Raw genomic sequence first — 22,061 nt, forward strand, 5'->3', positions numbered from 1 at the left:
CCCTCCCCAGAGCGCCGCGCCTGCGCACGACGCTGCCTCTCCCCGCCGCCATTACCTGAGGGAGAGCGCCGGGGCGGGCGTCGGCGGTCGCTTGCTTTCTTGTTGCCGTGGCTTGGCGGAGGGCGTTCGATCCGCCGCCTCGCTCCCTCCCTCCCTCCCGGCGCTCGGCATTCGCGGGGATTCGGCGCAGGGCGAGCCCCGCTCCGCGTCGGTGAGAGCGGAGAGGAGAGGTGCCGCCGAGGCCCAGTCAGCTCCGGCTGGGCCGGCTCCTGTGATGTCCCTCATCCCCGGGCGGGAAGCAGCCCGGCGCCTGGCCGGGCCTCTGCCCCAGCAGCCCGGCAGCTGCTTAATAGAGGGTTTTCCGTTCGCTGGCGTGGCGCAGCCCCGCCGGGTTTCCCTCCAGGCCGGCGGCGTGGCGAGCGCTCCCCGCCCTCCCACAGCCGCCCGGCCCGTCTGGTCCCGGCGCTTTGCCCCGCGGCTGCTGCGAGGTGGCGAGCTGCCTCCTCTTAGTGGCGGGAGCTGCTGTTAGCTTCGGCTTCGGCCAGTCCCTCGGGTACCTGATTCACCTCTTCAAAGGGCAGCTAGGAATGGCTCTTTGCTCCTCTTTCCTCTGGTAGTCCTTAAAGGCTGCATCTGAGCACCCTCATCCGCTCCAGCTGCTCAGCCCTGTTTTCTGCTGGGATCACCAGGCTCATCTCAGCCCCGGAGCCAAAGCCCTCAGTTGTCTCCCAACACAGCCAGATGCTGCTGGCTTCCACCATGCTGTTCAGACAAGTAAACAGAGGTGAATCTCTGCTTTATACAAAGTTTTAGACACATGCTGCAAGTGCTTAGCTGATGACGAAACGTTAAGACAGTAAGCAAACGTATTAGCTAGCAGCTACAGCAATGCGGGATTTGAGATGCTGTCTGCCAAGGCTGAACCAGAATGAGGAATGAAAATCTGTGTTCTGGCAAGGTTACCGCTTAGCTGCAGTAGCACAAAGTTGGAATTGATGGAGACTTTTGTTTTCATTTTATTGTTAAATAGGTGGGACGCTTCCCTCCAGAGCTTTTTGCATCCTTAAAGAAAATACGGCATGTAAATGATTTCTGTGTCCCAAGGAATCTGAGGCTTTGGGGGGGGAAACACAGCAGAGAAGCGTGGCTTGTGTTTGCGGGCGCTGGAGCGCTCTTTGGGGCATAGGGGCTTGTTTGATAGTAGCTTTCAGGACAGCTCTGGGCAAGTCGCTTGGAGGAGACTGTGGGAAATAATAGTTGTAGTTATTCTAAGGAGCTTGGCAGTTTGCACAGCAGACTGGTATGAAAGAGGAAAAGGATACGGGGTGTGGCTGGAGCAATCTGAGAAGCAGCCATGCCTTGGGAAAAGTTCTGCGCTGACCTTTATGGGGGATCATTGTTAATTTCTGTGTTAATAACACTGTAACACCCAGGTGGGGAGGAGTTTGGCCTCCACGCTGGGTCTGTGTGGGAAGAGCCGTTTGGGAGTGGTGTATATTCTCTCCAAATAATTCAGTTGCACGGAAAGGCATGGAGTCACCGGACTCGGCTTTTTCTGGGTGCTGCTTCTTCCTGTGCAGCCTGGCACTGCATTGGCTTCTGCTGCAAATCAGAGGGCACTGGGGTGGCCTGTGGGACACTGCTGTACCTGCACTTTCTCAGAATTTGGTTCTGCATTGTGTGCAATGAAGAGGAAACTGTTCTTGGTTTGTCACTGGACCTGTCTTTGTGGTAACAGAGATGGCTCCGGATTTCCCAGTGGAACAACTTAGGCTGCTTTTTTTATCTTTTGGAAACTCAGGGGCAAAGTCAGAGGGAAGAAATAGGCCAGGGACAGATGGCTGATGCAAGCGTGCTTTGGGGCAAGAAAAGGTAGCAGGGAACAGCAGAGCAAGGAGAAGTGAGACCATAAACAAGAGTAATTCCTGGTGGCAACCAGTGGGAGCTGCAGCAGTGTAGGAAAGCATCAGTCTCCTTACAGCTGTGAAAGCCTGATCTTCCTTTTCATCTAGGTGTAACAGATTACTCCAAAATTAAACTCCTTCCTTTTTCCAGTAACCAAGTCTTTCATTCTGCAGAGCCTTTTCTGTTCCTATGAGCTTGCCTGGCTGTAACCAGCATGCTCTACGCTATGTAGTGGTGCAGGAAATCTTCTGTTGTAAACACCTCAAGAGCGGGACACCCACCAGGGTAGTTTTATTGGCCTAACTAACCAGGCTGGCTGGAGTTGAACTTGCTCAGTTGTTTATTTACACATGTATGCAGCAAGCGGTTAGTATATTAGAGAGTGTAAATGAGTAACTTAGAAAAATCACAGAATCGTGTTTCAGCAGGATTGTCCTTCCTAAATTGCTAATTTGTGTAAGTATTTTTCCATGAAAAGTTCCTGAGTTGCCTCCATCTTTTTGTTTAGAACAGTCAGAAATTAATAATAAATGTCTGCTTAAAGACTACCAATTGCACCATGCATGAAGTGGAAAAAATACAACAATGCTAAGACTTTGCCCTTTTAATGTCTTTAATTGGAAGATCTCGGAAGTTTGTCTGTTAGGAATTCCGCCAACTGATGGCCATCCTTGACTGTTAGAGTTGGGCAATTCAGGCATTTAGGATGCCTGATCGCAAGATGTTAAGGATTTGTCCAAGGTCACAAGGACGGCCTGTGTCAGACACACATCGTGACCATGAACATTTTAAGCTCTTGGAACAAAACCGGTATCTTGCTCTGTGTGCAGTGCATAGCAGACCTCTTACAGCAGTCAAAGTCCATAAGCTTTGCTAGAGTGAAAAGAAAAATATATTCCATTGAGTAACAATAAAATTATACTGATGTCAAATAAACACTGCTAACAGAACGATTAACTGCTTCCGTGTCTGACGAGTCACGTTCTTACAGAAGCAGTTCACGTCTCTGAATTTTTCGTGAGTGGGAAACAGCCTTCTAGACTGCTAGTTCAATTTTCATGATGATACAAAAAGCAAACAAATGTTCGCAGCAAGAAAAATGGGCACCATACAAAGTAAAAGGATTACTGAAAATGAGAAAAGAACAGGTAAGGTATGTCAGCATCCTCGAGGCCCATTTATTCTTCTTTGTTGTAAATTACAGGTCTACCCATTAACATCTCAAACAGAACTGGAAAATTAAGGCCAACAGAACTTGTACTTGCCGAGTTGCTTTGCAGGGTATTTGATCCAGTCCTCAGAGTGCTACAGCAGGTTCCTTGTGCTCAGCACAAGCCTGGTTTCATCTGTCTGTAACTGCTCTCTTCCAGTGGGGCCGGCTGGAGGGAGAGCAGAGGAGAGTCTGCCCTGGAGAACAAGATCCAGTGCAGCCTTCGGAAGGACAGAGTATGCAGAGCCAGCGATGGCCTCCTCTCCCCTTTCCATGAGCATCTCTTCACGTGAGTAATTCAACATACAGCAGGACTCAGAAACACAGAGGCAGCCTTTGCTCTTTGATCCCTACTGCACGGAGACCTAGATGCTAAGTGTTTTGGGCAAACGTGGAGATTCTTTCCCTTGTTTTGTTGTGCTGCCTCAGCCACCCCAGTGGCCTCACTTGTGTTTGTACCGTGGGTCCTTTAAGCCTTTGTATGTTTTGCATTGCTCTGAACCAGCCTTTTCTTTGGCTCAGAGCCACTGTTTCTGTGCTGTCTCTGGCCCACGTTCGGTCACGCCTGTTTGTAGATGGTTGGGTGGGTCTCTCTCACGCTACACAGAACTTTTCATTGCACCCTCTTTGCATGTGCTACTTGCCTGATGCTGCACTGAATGCACTCCAAGCCATTCAGAAATGAGCACGGTGGTCTCACAGTGAGCTCCAGGAGGGGTAGGGGGCAGTTAGTAAAGGGAAAGGGAATCACCGAGAAGGGGGAAAAAAAAAAACGTGGCTGATACTGCAAGGAGCTGGGGAGCACAGCCAGCAAGCGGAGGAATTTCATAGAAAGCAAATAAGGGCAAAGGGAATGGAGCCCAGAAGAGGTGAGGCAGAGGCACCCACTGCCCAAACCGCCTGGCATCTTACGTTGTAAATGCAAGTAGCCTCGGGAAGCAGAGTTGATAAGCTAGAGCCTGGAAAACTCGCTCACAGTGAGGCCTGTCCCTGATCCACCTCTTCTGGAAAAAAAAAAAAAAGTAAAATACAATTTAATAGTTCAGTGGGATTTTTTTGAACATGTAGTTAGTTGCTCATCGCTATTTATAGCACTATCGTTTGAATAGCCCTAAAGATGCAGTCATCAGACTTTTTTTCATTACTGCTTTGAAGAACAAACCCGTACTTGTTTTAACAAGTCACATCACAGGAGATGTTATTCTACACTCTCCACCCACACAACCCTGGGATTTATTTTCATTTGAGAGCTTGTTAAACGTAGCAGCACTCAGCTGAAAAAACCCATGTTCCAAGACACAAAGGATTCACAGCTATATATTATGAACGTTGGTAGTGGGAGAGGACCATCGCTGCTTTGACATGGAACGGTCAGTAGCACTCTCCATCGCTACAAGAGGTTGGCTTTAGTTTTTAGTTCTGTGACACTGAGTGACTAATTGCATTACATCTATTTAGGGTCATGTGTTCTCTGTCCACCTTTCCTGGACAGATGGGCCTAAGGAGAGGGTAGAAAAATAAAAAAGCATTTGACAATGGCTGAAGTGACCAACTTGCAGTAGAATTCAATCCTATGGTAGGACACGAGGGACCAGATTTCACCCCATCTCATGCACGTGGGCCTTTGTGTCACCGTAGCAGCAGTTAACCCATGCCAGCATGTGGTCACTCACCCTCGCAGATGGCTCCGCGCCATTCTGGGGTCAGCCAGCTGCAGCAAAGAAGAGGGCACGCTTCTCTCTCCCCAGCCTCACAGCAGCTCACTGCAACAGACAGCTCAGCCATTTCCCTTAGCACCTGATGCATTTTCTTAAGCCAGCTGCTCACAGCCTGAGATGAGGCTAATCCTAGCTGTGATGCTGACATTCACAGGTATCGAATTCATCACAAGATTTACATCACAAGTTTAGTATGAAACTTCTGGGATATCTAAAATATGAGTATTGTGAGGAGTTGTTATTCCAAGTCAGAGGTATTTAGAAATATTTATGCCAGTCAGAGAGACAGCTTAATATTTAGGAATTAGCCACTCACATTATGGGTCAGTCTCACGGCCCGTGAATAACAACTTCCTTTCTCTCCCTCCTTGTACGGTTTTGCCCTACTTAACTCTAGAACAGAATTTATATCCCTGCAACAAGAAAGTTCTGCATTTTTACTTTGCTTATTTTTTTTCCTTTGTAAAATATTTTAGCAGCACCAGCATCAGCTGGGCAGGGATGTTGAAGCTATTTCCTAAGACAGAACTGCTTGCTGCTCCAAGGGTGCAATTTTTCCCCTAAATATAGCTTTTCCAAGCGCATAAAGACGCAACTAAAATAAAATTCTTTCTCCTTTCATTCCCTCACTGTGGCTACAGTGTATTTTGTGATGTCAAGTAGCAGGGAAGCTCAGCTGTCCAGAAGAGGAACTTCAAAAATGTTTTTAGCAGCAGTGATCTAGTATGTGTTGTTCAGGAAACAGCTCCTGTATGGCTCCCCACTCTACAGTCAGTGCTGCTACTTCTGATTTAGGATTAATGAACGTTTCCTCTAAGGTAAAGAAAATGTGCTCCTGCAATTTAACAGTTCAGAAGCTGCGGCTCTTCCATTCATGCAAGCCCTGCTGGCAACAGGAGCACGGCAGCGAGTCACCAGGTCCCTGTGCCCGCACCTCTGCCTGCCTGTTTTCAACTGAGCAGGCCACATGGTATGTTTAGTATGCAGGAACAATAAGATGTCTCAGAAGAAGTCAATGCAGTCACGCTTTAATGTGTTTTTACATCCTTTTACGATTCACAAAGCCAGAATATAAGTACTTATACATTTTTAATAGGAAAGTAATATATTCCCCTAAAAGAAAAATAGATTTGATTAATCATTTGTCATAAAAGTTGCCTGACAGTTGAAACTTCAAGCTTCTAAGCTAGAAAAGCTCAAATAGACAAATTATACTGAAATGTTCTTTAAAGACCAAGCAGCTGTTTTATTAAAATATTAAATTTACATTTTAAAAAGAAATATTCTGATTTATTATTCAATTATGATAATCTTATTGAAGTGACATGAAATTCATGACAATGGGCTTTATTCTGTCCAAATTCTGTCCTCAGTTATCCACAGGCAATCAGTTTTGCCAGTATTTAGAACTGTGCAAGATCACACACACAGAAAAGCACCATTCTGGAAAGACAAATCCGAGACACTGGGTTTCAACTTGATTCTTATTTTTCCCAGAAAAAGTGGGTTTTCGGGTCTGGGACTAGGGCTGCATCCAGCACCTGCTGCGATGAGGCCCTTGGTTCAGACCCAAAGAACCCATCCAAATCTCACCATCACAAGAAACAGAAAAAGGATTTCAGAATACACCAACTGCGTCCCGCAGCACAAGGGAATGACCTTCGAACAACTTGAGGCAGGTTGAATTTACATTTTACTTCAAAAAAAAAAAGGGGGGGGGGAAGTACATACATGAGGGGAAAATGGGGTGAACAACAATTATCTGAAACCGGGTTTCTACCATTTTTACCTACAGTTACCAACTGCATTTGAATCAGCAGGGCTCTTGCCAGCTGTCGCACACTTGCTTACAGTATGAACAGGATTGTGGATCAAGGAAACATTTTCAAAGTTGAGGCCCAAATGGAAATAGTAAGATATCATACACAGTGTAAGTTTATAGTACACAGCATTTTTTTTTTTAAATGACGTAACGCAACAGCAGGAAGGAGTAGTAGTAGTAGTTAACAGTTACTAACACTAGAATAATCAAATTTGTATGTTATACATATACAGCAACTAACTGCTTTACAAAAAAAGCAAAATAATACAATATATTGTCACATGTATTTACAGTGTAGTAAATATACTTTTCTGTCAAATTTTACACAAAAACTATTTACAGGTGAATATACTGCATTAAAAAAAAAAATTGTGGGACCAACACTAAAAGTGACTTTCTGTGGTAAGTTTGTTGCATAACAATAAGACGTGCTTCATTACATTTGAAAAAAATTAACCTTAGAATGAAACCGAAAAAGCCCTAAAACCTACAACCCAGTTAGGAATAGAGCACTGGAACGCTCCCAGGTGCTCAGTCCACAATACTTATTTGAAACGTTTCCTGTTCTTGGAAACCTCATGCACATTAAAGCAGAAACATTGGCATAATTAACAGGTAGGTTATGCACTATTCAAATACTACTGAGTTATCTTTAAGTCAGGGAAAATACAAACACAAACAAAATGTTAATCATCTTTACAGTACTTAACTGTAGTTAGTGCGAAATGGGTAACGTGTTCTAAAACAGGGGTGTCAAACATACAATCCCCATGATGTCGTTACATGGTCCACGTGTTAAGATCAGATTTTTCCGAATCTAAGTTTTCATTTCAAAGTACACAGACTCCACAGCTGCAGAACCAGCCTTCAAGAAGCGACTCGAGCAGCCGACGCAGCAGTGACTGCCCGGTGGTCTGCAGGCTGCCTGAAACAGCAACTCGAAGGTGGGAACTCTCTTAGATCGGTCTCCCACTCGTTAGATCAGGTTTCAAGCCCACATCATCACCAGCAACCACCTGCTGATCACTAGGAGCGTAAATGGAGTAACGGGATGAGGAGAGAACGGAAGCAGGCTGGACTGGGAACCGAGAGCAGTGCTCACGGGAACGAAACGGAGCAGGATAGAGAATATTCAAAATGGGGAAGGAGAACAAATAAGGGAGGGTGCAAGAAAGAACACAACAAGGCAAAATAACAGCCACGGCTGTTAGAGGGTGCAGGCGAAGTGATGAATGTGACAGTAAGGCACTGAACAACTAACTAATTACTAACAGAAGTTTAATCATTCAAGAAAGGCCGTGTTTTCCCCCTTGATCTAAGCACAAGCTTCCCAACTGCTGGTACTGGGAGAGAACGTTCCTGTGTATCGGGGCGCCTGTGATCCCGAATTAAACCTTGGCCATCGACTGTAATTACACCCAAATTCAGCCCCCATTACCTAACATGTTTGACACCCCTGCTCTAAGAAAGTTCAGGTCCTCTCACTGAACCATGCAGTGAAAACATTAAATGACTCCCCCTCCTTCCAGGAAATAGAATAAATTAAATTTTGTTGACTGACTTTATGAAGATACCAGTTTTTTTCAGCTGGGACTGAGAGCCCAGAGTAATTCTAGTTCTCACATGAAAGGTAATTTTAGTCACTGTCCATTTTGATTCCACATCATATGTATTTCAAAGACTGCATTAATTCTAATTTAGGGACGCTTTTTTTCTATAGGCAATGCAAAATGTTGACAGAGTTGCTCTCAAATGCACCCAGTCCAAACAAAACTGATTTGGTAGTTCATCTGGAATTACTATTTCTGTTTAAAGAAAATCTGCTCGTAGGAGAAACAACTGACAGCAAATTACCTTTACAAGAGATTCTTTTTTCCTCCTACCTACAAATCTTCAGGCTTCTACAATTCATTGTCTTCAGCAAAACGGAAAGGGCTAGAATTAGCTTGATTCAGTACAACCAAGTGCAAACTGGCAGTGATGCTGAAGGTGGCTCTCGGCAATCTGATGCATGAGATGAGAACGGGTTTTAATCAGTGACTCCCGAAGTTTTACATGCATAGCAGCTTAGGACGTGGCACGAGTCACTGCTCCATTCCCACATTCAGTTCTAGCCTCACGATCCCTTTCATAGTCCTGTATCAGTTCAGCAACCACATTTCTACTGCAGCTCCTACGCCACCAAGAATAAAAAAATTTGGTTAATTGCACGAGTCTTCGTATTTTCCAACACGTCTATTTCAAGACTGCTAATTCTAAGTTTTCCTCTTGTTTTGGCAAACTATTTGCATATTAAGTTTGTGTTCATAGTTTTTCCAGGACTGTAAACAAATTAAAGAAATTAAATTGTTATTTTATGAATCAATACAATAAAGGTATTTTTATTTACATAAATGTTACATTGTTACTGTGTGGATACATGTGAATTATGTGCTATATCAATAAAATCTGAACACTTAATTGTACCATTCTCTAATAATTTAGCTGTGGAGTTTGATTTACTGAAAGCCACTAACAAGATTGCACTAGAGGATTTTACTTTATATAGTGGATATGCTTTTTTGTCCTTTAAAGCCACTTGTAGATTGTTAATTTCTAACACACAACAGGGATCTGAAACTGGGAAGTTTAACTGTTCTTCAGCAGGAGATATACGTAGCCCTCCAGTGAGCACCCAGGTGACAGGCCCTTCTGTCAGAATTTCTGCTCGCCTCCGAGATCAAACGCTCTGCACGTTTTCAGTCCGTGCAGGCAGCGTCTGCAGCACCCAGCGCTGCACCTGTACACGTCATCAACATAGCAGCATGTTATCACAGTCGTCCATCGCTGATACACGACTGTAGCTGACAAGTCTTTCACAGTGACAGCAGTTTCAGTTTTGTGTAACCCCCAAGTACGAACCCTCACCAACTAAAACCCCTCGAAAGTTCTGCAAGACAGGTTTGACTGCAGACGTCTGTACTGATACCAGGAATTGCACTGCAAATATTCAAACGTAACCTGGATTTGACACAGTGTCAGTTATTTTTAAATTCATGTACCTTAAGCAAACATTGCTGTTTTTATATCACTGCTTGGGCAGCACAAAAGCAGCTTCGCCAAACACAATCTCCCAGAGCTGGAAGTTAATTCATTAAATTTTCCCCTCCATACCCCACTGGTTATTCTACCAGGAATTTCTCGAAGGTGCGTGTTGTTGGGAAGGGCAGAACTAAAGCAAATGCTAAATGGAAGAAAGAAGCAATAAATTTTCAACACTGCTACAATGACAGCGTAAGAGTCAGTTCTCGATGATTTTCTTTCCACTATTCAACCTTTTTTAGTGCAGTTAAAGTACAGAAAAAAGAAAAAGAAAAAAAAAAGTCTGCTTTGGAAAAAAGCCAGTTTGTCCAGTCTGGTCCATATACAGTCCAAGTATGTGAAGCTACGGTCTGGGGAATGAAAGAGACTCGTGCAGCCTCCTTGTCCTCTCAAATTTATTGCTAATTACTAGAAATTTAACCTAATCAACCACTTCTGGTTAAGCTCATTGTACTGCGGCTATCCTAAGTTTCTTTTTAAGTATGGTAAAAAAAAGTCCACAGCTAAAAATCTTACAGGTTTGAATTAAAACCAGGATTATAGTAACTGCCCCCGGCTCATAAAGCCACTACCTTGAAAAGTGTGCAAACAGGATTAAGGATTAACACTTTCCTTTAGAGAAGAAACACACAAGGCAGGTAACAGAAACAAGGCAGAGCTGTCTATGGGAAATGGCTTTCGTATTTGGACAAGATACGGTTCTGCAGTGTTAAAGAACTCCACACCTCCTCCGGCTGCAAAGTCCGTCAGGATCTCTGAGCGGTTCTGAAACACTGGCTTAAATCAAAAACAGAAGGAAAGAAATGAAGGCATTAAAATTCAGGCAATGTTTCAAGAGTTGATCATCTGGCAACACGGCTGATGGGATGGGAACTTTCAAAATTAAGTGCAGCATCACAACCGGCGGAGGGCCCTTTGCGCGGGGCCCACGTGTGTCAGTCAGTCTCCAAAATTAAAAAAAAAAAAATTAAAAAAAAAATTAAGAAATAATCACACAATCTTTTTGATGCTGTGGCGTTTGAAACTGCCAGCACTTCGCTGCTTTTGCACTTGGCTGGCGGAGCCGTGGCGCATCCTCCCGCTGTTGGAGTGTCCGGCGGTGGGCGAGAGCTCCACGTTCTCCTTGTCGATCCCTGGGGAAACACAAGGACCGAGGTTACCCCTCGATGCTTTTGGCCACCCTGTAACTTAACGCTTTAAAGGTCGGCTCTTCCCGCAGACGGACGGACGGACAGGCCGGCAGCGACACCCGACGGGAGAAACCCGCCCGCCGGCCGCCAGGGGGCGCCCTCCGGCAGCGCCGGGCCCGCGCGCGGCTCCGGGGCGGGGGCGGTCCCGCTGGGGGCGGGGCCTCGGCCGCGCTGGGGGCGGGGCCAAGGCTCGGTCTGAAGGCGGCGGGACCCCGCCGTGCTGAGGGGCAACACCAAGCGGCGGCGGCGCTGCCCGCCTGGGAAAGCGCTGCAGGACCCGGTCACGACGTGTTGTTCTGTTGTTTTTTTTTTTTTAATAATAAAGTGTTATTTGCGGTGGCTTCACCCCGGCAGGCAGGCAAGCACCGCAGACAGCCCCCCTCGCTCGTCCCCCTCCACCCCACGTGGGACAGGAAAGGAAGAGTAAAAGCCAGAAAACTCGGGCGTCCCGATTCAAGTAACAAGAAAACGTCTAGGTAAGCGAGGGATTTGCGGAAGACAGACAGACAGCAGAACAAAACCGGTGGTGCAGAGGCAATCGCTCAGCACCCACCCAGGTCCCGGGCAGAAGACGGCCAACCTCCCCCCACCGCCCCTCTTCCCGCTTCTGTCGCCGAGCCGCACGCCGCCCGGGTCCGGCACGGAAGAGCTCTCCGGGCATCCCACCCGGCTGGGCCCCTCCAGCCTACTGCCCACCGCCGTCTATTCTCCGGCACCGTCCGGTCACAAATCTGGAACACAGCCCCGCGCCAGCTGCTCTGAAGGAAATCGCCTCTACCCCAGCCAGGCCCAGCACGCTATTTTAGCCAGACGTAACACAATCTCGCTGTCAATGATGTCTCAACGACCGGTCCGATACAGCTATTGCATTGCAGTACTGCAGCTTGAAAAATAACTTTTTCAGCATCAGATGGATGACCCCGTGTTCAGCGACAGCCCGGACTTTGACCAGAAAAAACACCTCCACGTGCTCAAGTGCGATGCCTGATCTACGCACTCACCTACACACAGCTTGTCACATTTCAACATGACTCGTTCAAATACTCTTTTTCTACCCCCTTAAAGCTGCAGACTGAATTTCCTGTTAGTTTAATCTGTCTCCAACAATAAAAGACAAAATACTGTGGCCTACGGGCACTGGCTGATCTGTTTCAATCTACGCTGCTCTCCTACAACAACATGGAAATAGATGGGGCTAAGAACTGTTCACTGAGTTCAAACAGGAACAGGAATTTTATTTAACAGGGAAAATAGGACACATAAACGCTCACACGGCAGATCAAGGGTTCCCCTACATCCTCAAAGCATCCGTACCAGCATCCGTACCCACTGAAAACACTAAAGTCTTCCAGGCCACAAGACCTTTTCTGGCTCTAATTTTGCAAAGACTGAGTGAATGCAAGAGTTTGACTCAAGTTTCTTCCGGCTTTTGCGCTCTCTACGAGGAAGAACTGACAGACTGTCAAATCTATGGGCTTCTTCCAGCCAAAAATCAACGACTGCTATTAAACAGGGGAACGGCAGAGTGAGGAAGGTTCATTTCTGAACCTGCAGAATTCTGCTGCAATGGCAGAGGCTGGTTCTTGCTACCAGAGAAGATTCATGTGTATTCAAGTGCCTACAATTCCCCTCAATGCTGAATCTCGGCTCACAAATAAAGATCAGTAAAAGTACATAACGTACAAATCAATGTTGGAGGACGCTGTCTCATTGCCAGGAGGAATGAAAGGCTTAGCTGACTTATTCTGCATACAGCAGAAATAGAACTGATGCAGGCATTCACTTGAAGAGTTAAGTGTCAAAGTGTGGACACCAATTATAATGATTTAAACCCTGACAAACAGAGTAAAAAAAAAGAATCAACAATTAACTTTTTAACAAGGACAAGTAAAGAAACAGTTTTCTAAGCAAGGTATTAACAGGAAACACACGCAGAACAGGTGAGTCTGGAAATCCTTACAAGAGCTGCTATTGCCTTAGTTCAGCTCCTCCAAAGCCAGGAGGCAGCTTACAGAGTACAAGATGAGGATGAAACCAGACAGGCTTTATACCCAAGTGCATATACCTTTCTGAGAAGCTTTGGATGTTCTTTGCAGGACAAGGTAAATCTGTTACATTTTGCTAAAAGAATCACATCAAACCAACCTTGAAAATGAACTGCTTTAGTGTAAACTTCATGCTGACATGATGACAACACATGAGAGCCTTGGGTTATGAGCTGTTACTCTTAACAGCTTTGGACACAGTAACTTGAAGATACAAAACCTGAGACTTCTGCTTAATGCAGACATGCTTCCAATCAATTACTACTTTTACACTGACGCTACCTTGAGTTAATCATTCCTGTAGCAATATCTTAGTGTAGCTGTCACATTATTCTGCAATAAAATGAGTATGTTTGATGTGCGTTTAGCAACACTCTCACCACTTACAGTACATGTGCAGCATTGGAGTGAACAGCAGGAAGGGTGTTTTTATGCGAGAGGCTAAAAGTACAATCAGCAGCAAAAATTAGGATGTCTGACTGTATAAAAAGGTTAGAACAAAATCGTATTACTATAAATGACATCTCCCACAGTTACGTCTCATTCCTATAAGAAACTGATTCTCAATGGCATTAGCAAGAATAAAGAATACACTCCATATTACACGCATACATAGGGACAATTTCAGAACTCCAGCCAGAGGCTGGCTGCAGGCTACATCATCCTTCCTCTCCTTGTGTGGGTGTGAGCTTACGAAAACCACAAACTACGACGAGAATAGGAAGCAACCCACGGGTGTGAGCAAAAAACCCTCTTCTGCAGCTTTTTTCTTACTTCTCCATACAGAAGCAGAAATCAAACGGTGTTGAGTACCCATTTTATTGAGCTCTATCTGCTGCAGTTTAGTCCAAAGGACTTGTGTCTGTTTTCCGGTGATGTGTAATTGAAGTTAAAGCTGACTTCAGTGAATCTAAAGAGCTCACATGAAATAGTTCCTCATTTTAGCTTAATACCTGCAACAGAGTAATTTCACACACGAAGCCATCCGCTACTCTATTACCAAATTTATCTTATTCTTAAGGATGTGACTGACTTTCTTTGCCTGCTCTATCATCAGATGTTAATTAGCATCACACAAGAAATGCAACAGCTTAGCACTTACACTGAAGCCATTCCCGTGTCAAAAGGATCAGTAAACCACTTCTCATGCCACAAGCCCAATCCTAAAGCAGATCAAGCAGTATTTCGTGCAAATATGATGAAAGTAGAATGTACCTTGATGAGGAAGCTGCATGAAAACTGCAGATTTAGAGCAAGGCAGAGAAGCTTCACAGACACAGAATGAAAGAAAAAATGTAAGTGAATAATGTCCATGACAAGGGGAAGGGGGGGGGAGAAGAGATGACGACAGACAAAACATTTATAAACAATTATCTCCGCTAGTTGTTTCCAGATGCAAGGAAAGAACGTTTCATGTATCTGCAACTTAATCTATTTGTAACCATAATAAAAAACTCACTTGGCTGAAACTGTTTCTTGGTGTGATGAAGCAACTCAGCACTGCTAAATACTTGATTTTTTCGTTTAGTAGTTCTCAAATCAGAGTAAGTGGATGATAGATCCGTATCCCTTATTAGTCCCATAGTTGCCTTGCTGTTTCAAGAAATCCTGTGGCCCACCTTTACTTCACATTCTATAATTTTTACCTTGGCAGATATTAGGTCTTCCACCACTTTCTCCCTGACTTGTCTCTATAGTGTAAACGCGTACAGCAATGACAACGCCATCACACACCTCTAGGCACACTTAATGAGAATGCAAAATTCATGTATGCAGCTATGGAGCTGTATAAAGTGCCAGAAGACCAATTAATTTTTTAATACAATTAAACAGCTTAAAAAGCAAAGCATGTTTTATGCAAAGTTGTACTGGTTAACATACCAGTTTAAACTAGTGAAATTCCATGTTGATTAAAGTGGAGCAATGTAATAAACGCGGGACCAAGGAGCAAAATGAAAAGCTCCATGTTGTGACCTGGTCCACAGTTTGAGAAAACTGGAGATTCCCTGATCAAACCCCAAGTCTTTGTATTCAAATTGCTAGAATGAAGCGAGAATGCTCAAGGAAATAGGCAAGACACTAATAAATAGTTAGAGATGATGGGAAAACACCACTTAGATTAAACATTAAGCACAAGGCTTTCATAAAGTAGTAATAACTTAAGGCTACTTCACACTACCTGGAAACAGCTACAAAGGCTGATTATTTATAAAGATGCCTCCAGCCTGGTTACATAAAAATGGAACCATTAGTAATCTCCTGGCCTTCATATTGGTCTTTTAAAACTTAATTTCCAAGCAAAACATGCACAGGCTGTCATAAATGCATTATTACAGACTCACTAGTATCCTGAACAAGTTCACTAGTTCCTAACTCCATTTGTGGACATGAGCTCTTAACCAACATTTGATAAAAGCCATCTGCTTGCAGAACACTCAAACAAAATTTCTGATGAGCTGGATTAATTCCTTCCTCTTAGCTAACAAAGGAAGAAGGAATAGAAAGTGAGGCGGAAGGAGGGCAGACATTTATATAGCAAAATGCTTTTTTCACTAGTAGAGGGCCTAATCCTGCATCATCACTTCATCCTTGCAAAAAGAACTGTTGGAGTTGCTACCAATTCTACATTCTAAATGGAAAGATGCTGCCCATAATGTACTTATTTTCACACTGACAGCAATGGCTATTGTTTTGCCCTTTGATTTTATCCTTCTCCCTGTTCTAATATCACAGGTAATTCTCAGCTGTATGTTAAATAAGAAAGTTTCTGTGAACCACTTTCCTCTTCCGTCATCTTGGTTATCTGCACCTGCAGTCAATTAGGAGTTTTTATACAGAAATATTTCTATATACAGGACAAATTGCATGATAATACAATACAGAGGCTGCATTAATATATTCATAACATATAATGGACATTGTAAAATGTTAAGTAAAACAGCACTCTCTAAAACTTCTTCAAACTCAACTTTTACCCGTTATTATTACTCAAATCAAATGGGATTCCAGGATGGCACCAGTGAATCCCTTTCAGGCCAATGCTCTTTTACTTCTTCTTGGGCAGGAATACAAAACAAGGAAACAATGGCAACAACAGTCTCCTTTAGGCTAAAATTGCTATTAATAAAGTATCAGAGAGAGGTAACAACTGTGGAAAATACACTTCACACTTTCTCTCCTCGCTTGGGACAACATTATTTAACGTAATAAATCATCCTGAACTGGCAGGCAATGGGAAAGCAAATCCTAGTTTGAGCATATTTAGACTGACAGGCATCCTGAACTACAATTCTAGAACACAGCATCAGTATTTCAAGAAGGTGATCTCCCCAAGTTTAAACAATTTAAGTTGGCTTCTCATACTGGAAAAAAGTGAGTTGTAACCACTTTTCACTGCATGAAATAAAAAAAAAAAAATCACTATTCCCAAATTTTTCAAACACAGAGCACTGTTTTACCTCTGTTGCACCTCTGCACATGCCTCACCTCCGCAAAACTCATCATATTGAACAAAAATCATGCATAGCATCTGTGAGCAAACTGATAATCTGGAAGACCAGATTTCTTGAACAGAGCTAAGTACAGCTAAGTAAAGTTTATGTCGGGGCAAGCAGAAACCAGTGAACAACAAGAGAGTGAAAAAAACCAACACACCTCCGTAAATATTATATCTAAATAAAAGTGGTTTCTAGCCTTCCATCAAGGTTAGAAACAAAGCAGAAATAAAATATTGATTGACTTCAGTGTTCAGAACTGCAACAGTTAAATAATCATTTAAGAAATATCACACAGTGTAATTTTTATGACAAAGAAAGTAAAGAAATTCCTCAATATATGAGACACTAATCCAAAATCACTTCAGAAAGAGTCTTCATGCAGATTTCTTTGACATAACTTCCATTTTCTTCTTGTATTTAATTTCCTCTAGCTTATGCTTCATCTGCTATACTGAATAATTTTTACTCTCTTTTTTATTTTTTCACCCTGAAAATCTATGCTGTTATATTTAACCTCTGCATTTCCCTGTAATTCCCTTCTCCCCAAGCCAGAAGGAATTTAGTGGTTTTATGCATTTACTGCCTTTGATGACTGTTCTTTTCTTGAAAGCCTTCATTTTATCAGCAGCATATTTCTGACAAAACAAGTCTGAACTGACCCAGTATACCATATATATCTATATGAATACTTATTTTTCTTCAAGGGAGAGTAAGACCTCCATACAATGCTGCCTACACGAGCATTGGCCTTAAATCATATAGTCAATCGAAAGTGAGTCAGCCCAGACATGCTATTCCACAGCACAGTTCTGGATTATTTTTCCTAATATGTGTGACCTTGTAGTGCCCAGACAGGTATTACTCTCCTTGCAAAATATCATGATTATATATTTATATTTATTAAGTTTCAAGGCTCCACTGCTGCATATGTTCCATATTAAGATGCAGCTGTTATTCGTTCTGATGCACTTAATGCTATTTCCTTCATGTATAACAACTTGGAACACAGCTTTTGCACTGGACAAAATCCAACATCCGAAATAGCAGTGTAATAGCTTAGTAAACAGTTTAATATTCATTTGACTCAAGAATGCAATGATGTTTGATGCATAAACACATCCAAAGAGACAACAAGGCTCAGCGTTTGGCTACAAAACCAGTAAATTCAATACATTTCCCTTACCTATGTAGTACCAGAACAGCTACTGACCTGGGGAGTGCTGGGAAGTTGCAAGCGAGGTCATGGAATTGGAAAGGTTAAGGTTAGCAGTAATGCTAAGTTGGCTCTGCACTGCGGGAGGATATGGAGACGTGGGTGTCAGGAGAGATTCTTCACTGGTTTCCTCATCAATTCCAGGCAAATACGTGTCAATCAAGGCATCAAGAAACTTCACTATGAGCTCAGCATAGTCTGGGATTTGTGTTTGCTGTGGGTGATGGGGGGGGTGCGGGGAGAGAGAAAAATAGATTGGTTCTTTTCTTTCTACTTTGCTGTCGATACGAGCTTTGCCCCAGAATTCACTCGAATATCACACTGGTTTTGCCTGAAAGTTTTAAAAAGCATTTAACGTATCTGTAAAAACTGATTTGTGGTCTTTTCCAGATTAATCTAAACGTACACATTAAAGACCACTTGTAAGTGTAATTTCAGCAGCGCGTGGACGCGCAAGGTCAGAAAAGAGGGGCTGTTTCATCCACGAGGTGAACTGCCACAGCTACCTGCACCTAACATCATTAGAAGCATTGGCCTGTGCCCCCAAAGCCTAAGATCCAGAACGCTGCCTACTCTGCTCACCCAGTTCTTGTTACGATGACTAGAGGGAACAAATGGCAGTACAGATGGTCAGTGCTTGATCTATTTGTTCTGTTGTAACATAAAATTTAACCTTATGGAATTACCATTCTTAGCAAATTAATCCCCTACACTGCAAGATACACGTAATAAACTAAAGACTTTCTGAATGATACTGTACGTCCAAGGCCCCTTAGTGAACCTGGGAGCAGTAAAAAGGTGCATTTACCCAATTTTGGTAATTCGACCTTACTGAGTCTATCAAAATACCTAACGCAGGCTCAAAAACTGTTTTAGCTATACAAGTGAGCCTTATATTATTAACTTGCTCATATAAATTCTGACTTGTAATTTATCTGCATCTTTCCTGGAGCCCCAATGTGCTTTATACAGAAAATGAAGGCAAAACACTCATGAACTTACATAAAGTATACTGTTCTTACCTTAGAAAATGGGCCAGCAAACCTCCATAACCCATTAAATCCAAAACCTACAAAAACAAATTGAATGTTACCACAAAAACACAGTTCTCAACTGACAGAAAGCAACTAGAAAGTACACGTAGTACATCACTTGGATTTTCTTAGGCATGGAAATGAAAAATTTTGATTTGGAGATGCAACACTGAATTTTGTCTAAACCATGTATAACAAAATGAAGGCATTTTAATTTGTATAATTTGTATAATACTTAAGTTGTAAAAACCTCAAAATCTCAGAACCATCACACAAGAAATTCTTGATATTTTAAAAGGTAAATTTAGCATGTGAATACACACCTCATTTTAAAAATTATGTCAACATTTACGTTCTTCTCAACTGTCATCTGTTTCTTACAGATCTTCCTGGAAAGGTTTTGATTAAGGACCATAAAAAAATATTTAGTTTTAAGTGTTCCAAGTGTCACATGAAAGTGAGCTTGGGCACCGAAAACCAAATGTTACTCTATGGAATTTACCAATAATTAAATCAACCCCTAAATTACAAGGCTAACTAAAAACTCATCATTTATCACCACCATTCATGTTTTGTATTGCTTTAAGCTGGTTAGTGGAAGCAGAATACTGAGTTGCAACTTCTTTCTACTCACATAGATGGTGTAATACTTTTAACATTTGGTGCACAACTGCAGTAAGCAGTTTTAATATTCATGTCAGTACGGTTTTCTTAATATGCAAACTCTTATTTTTACTAGGATATATGAAGTTGGAGAGATGCCACACAAGACTGACTGACTATTCCATTAGGGCTGCAATTCTGAAACATTTTCAGTAGTAAATCTTACTTAAAATACAGCAGTTCTTAAAAAAATGGTAAAATATTTACTCTGTAGATAAGAAGTTTGGTATTGGGGTGGAGACTCTTCATGATAGACAACACTCTGAACAATCCCATGAATTGGATTCAACAAATTTGGATCCTGGCACAGCGATAAAAGGGTATTGATCTTCGAATCCAATAAATTATGCCTGAAGAAAAGAGAAGTGGCTTATTTTTTGTTCATTAAATAAAATAAACCTGCAGTTCCCAACTGACCTAAGCAAACAGCAGTTAAGGTGGGATTTTCAAAATCTCAGCGATTTTAGAACACAATTCCTATGTATGTTCAGCGAGGACTCTTCCGATGTGTAACACTTTCAAAAAAATTGTACTAACAATATTGGCCATTAAAGCATTTACCCAGCACTTTAAATTGCAAATATTTTAATTATTTTCAACCAAAAAAATTATTCACTCGATTTGTGTACATGTCAGCGCTGGAATTTCAAAGCAGCTTTTTAAACTTGTGGGAGTACCGTCTCATTTGAGCTCCCTTGCAGATCTTATGCGTGTTTGATTTTTTTAATACAAATGCCAGTTACAGTTGTGGTTTCAGTAACTCACAGAACTTGTATGTACTTTGAATATTACTTTTTAAAGCCAGAGAAAGGTAGCATTATTTTTAAATCATGCTCAGGTCAGTTTTAAAAGTCTACTCATCTTCATTTCTGACAGCTGAGTTTCCTTTACATATACTGACACCAGTGAATACTACTTTTAAACAGATATCTAAAGAAATACATCCAAAGAGTATCTTGAACTATGCTTTTAATCAGTTTTGATATGCACTTGGGGTACTAATTAAAAAACCTGAGTCTGACTGGGGTGAAAATAATACTTAAGAGACAGTATATATCGACTTGTATAGAAAGGTACATGGATGTATTAAAATGTAATTTGATTCTCCGCAGTATCAAACAAGCGATAAAGCCATGCTAAGTCACTAGACCAGGGTAATGGCAGCAGTGACGCTGGAAGCTTTTGGAAGAAACTGACGGCTGCAGAGACAGGCTCCCTAGCAACAGCAGTGCAGAGTTCTCCCACGCTCTGCCAAACTGCCTGAAAATCTGATGCTGAAAAGTGCTTTTGAGGACCATCTGTAGCAGTGGTATCTGAGAATGCCTATTCTAGTAAGAACATTATATTCATTTAACATAGGGAAAAAGGACGATTCTCATATTGCTATGGACATTTGTCTCAACAAGCCATGGACAGATTGCAGCTAGTAACCTACAAATGAGTAAGGACCTTGTACATGCTTGTCCTGGTCCAGAGACCTTTTAAAGGAAGGGCCAAGTACAGAGTTGTCATAAACGGAGCTTTAGATACTTACACAACAGGAAAGACCTTTGGGAAGACAACACTGGCTTCTGCTAAGTACTCATACAGAATCCGCTGGTCAAACTCATCAGTAGTGTACTTCACTAATGTTGCCTGTCATGATGTAAAGGATTAAATCAGCACGCTTCTAATTTAATTTGAGTAGTTACAGGCTTTTGTTGTTGTAGTTTAAGGTTTTAAGATTTCTGAATAGCAGAAAGCAGCATTACAAAAGATTAATTTACATCCTCTTTGGACGTGGAATCAAGTTATTTATGTGTCCGTGGGAAACAATAAAAACTGTTGGTAATAGCTTCTATTTTGGCAAAAAAATTTAGCTAGTCAGTTTTTGACAAAAGTGCGCAACTAAGTCTTTCTGAATTGTATCAGGAATGGTAACTGTATTGGTACATCTGAAGAAAGCACTGTCATTCTTTACCTATATTACTAGTTAATAATTTTTAAACTGAATTATGCTGGGATTCCAACAATTTTCACTTCTTAAACTTTTAAGTATAGTATATTAATATGCTTTTATTATATAAAATCAGTTTGTAATAAAAATCTGCCAGGGAAAAGGGACATGTTCTACAGAACAATACAGGTAATGAAAATGCAGTATTTGCTTTCAAAGAGCATTTAAATACATTTCTAAAAGTGATTCCTAGAAAGTTGGAAGAACAGCAACAAAAGAATAGACTTGCACATCACAGTCACTCTGATCCATCTGAATTTAGAAACACTGCAAGGAACATGTACGCTTCTTTGGAAGATAAAAGAATATCAGAATATAACAGACAATACACAGAAAAAAAGCTTACAAGAACTGTAAGCAGCAGTGCTTGAATTTTTGGGTCAGTCAGAACTTCTTCATCTAGGAGGACATTTGACTCAGAAACAGAAACTTTTCGAAGATGTGGGTGTTGCTGCGGTGATATTCTCTGGGTTTCTGCCAGATAAAAAACACCAACTCATCCAAAGCAAAATAAACCCAAACCAAAATAGAATTAGCTCTTGCACAACAAATTCAGTCATATGCAAACTTCGGAGTTCACAAGCCTTTTCATAAAGTATAAAAGCAACAACTATGCTGTAATACTAGCAGCGCTAGATCATTACATGGGATGTATTCTCAAATGGTAAACAGTAACCCCAATTTCCT

At 42.2% G+C, this 22,061-nt stretch overlaps 1 protein-coding gene and 1 long non-coding RNA gene across 14 annotated transcripts in view; one reads left to right on the forward strand and one right to left on the reverse strand.

Moving 5' to 3' along the window:
• The first annotated feature begins 74 nt into the window (after positions 1-74).
• LOC115347739 lies at positions 75-6,581 on the forward strand. 6 transcript variants are annotated; one of them, XR_003925596.2, is made up of 4 exons: positions 82-784; positions 3,276-3,404; positions 5,652-5,803; positions 6,331-6,581. It is a non-coding gene; the product is annotated as an uncharacterized LOC115347739 (long non-coding RNA). The 6 variants fall into 6 exon arrangements; XR_005933412.1 differs by having other exon boundaries at positions 701-784; positions 2,897-3,404; XR_005933413.1 differs by lacking the exon at positions 5,652-5,803 and adding an exon at positions 5,475-5,651 and having other exon boundaries at positions 75-3,404.
• The window catches only part of NF1 (neurofibromin 1), a 105,255-nt gene continuing 89,039 nt past the window's right edge, over positions 5,846-22,061 (reverse strand). For 5 of the 8 annotated variants that reach the window (XM_041126844.1, XM_041126845.1, XM_041126846.1 and 2 more), the window contains 7 exons: positions 21,721-21,848; positions 20,913-21,013; positions 19,586-19,728; positions 18,704-18,750; positions 17,679-17,895; positions 10,731-10,869; positions 5,846-8,828 (listed from right to left, as the gene is read on the reverse strand). In XM_041126844.1, the coding sequence (XP_040982778.1) occupies positions 8,723-8,828; positions 10,731-10,869; positions 17,679-17,895; positions 18,704-18,750; positions 19,586-19,728; positions 20,913-21,013; positions 21,721-21,848 (881 nt within the window). In that variant the 3' untranslated portion in view covers positions 5,846-8,722. Of the gene's footprint in view, positions 10,870-14,186; positions 14,238-17,678; positions 17,896-18,703; positions 18,751-19,585; positions 19,729-20,912; positions 21,014-21,720; positions 21,849-22,061 lie in introns of all 8 variants that reach the window. The other 3 variants (XM_030029413.2, XR_005933410.1, XM_030029418.2) reach the window with 3 other exon arrangements.

The sequence above is a fragment of the Aquila chrysaetos genome, chromosome 10 (genome assembly GCF_900496995.4).
Source record: "Aquila chrysaetos chrysaetos chromosome 10, bAquChr1.4, whole genome shotgun sequence".
Classification (NCBI taxonomy): Eukaryota; Metazoa; Chordata; class Aves; order Accipitriformes; family Accipitridae; genus Aquila; species Aquila chrysaetos.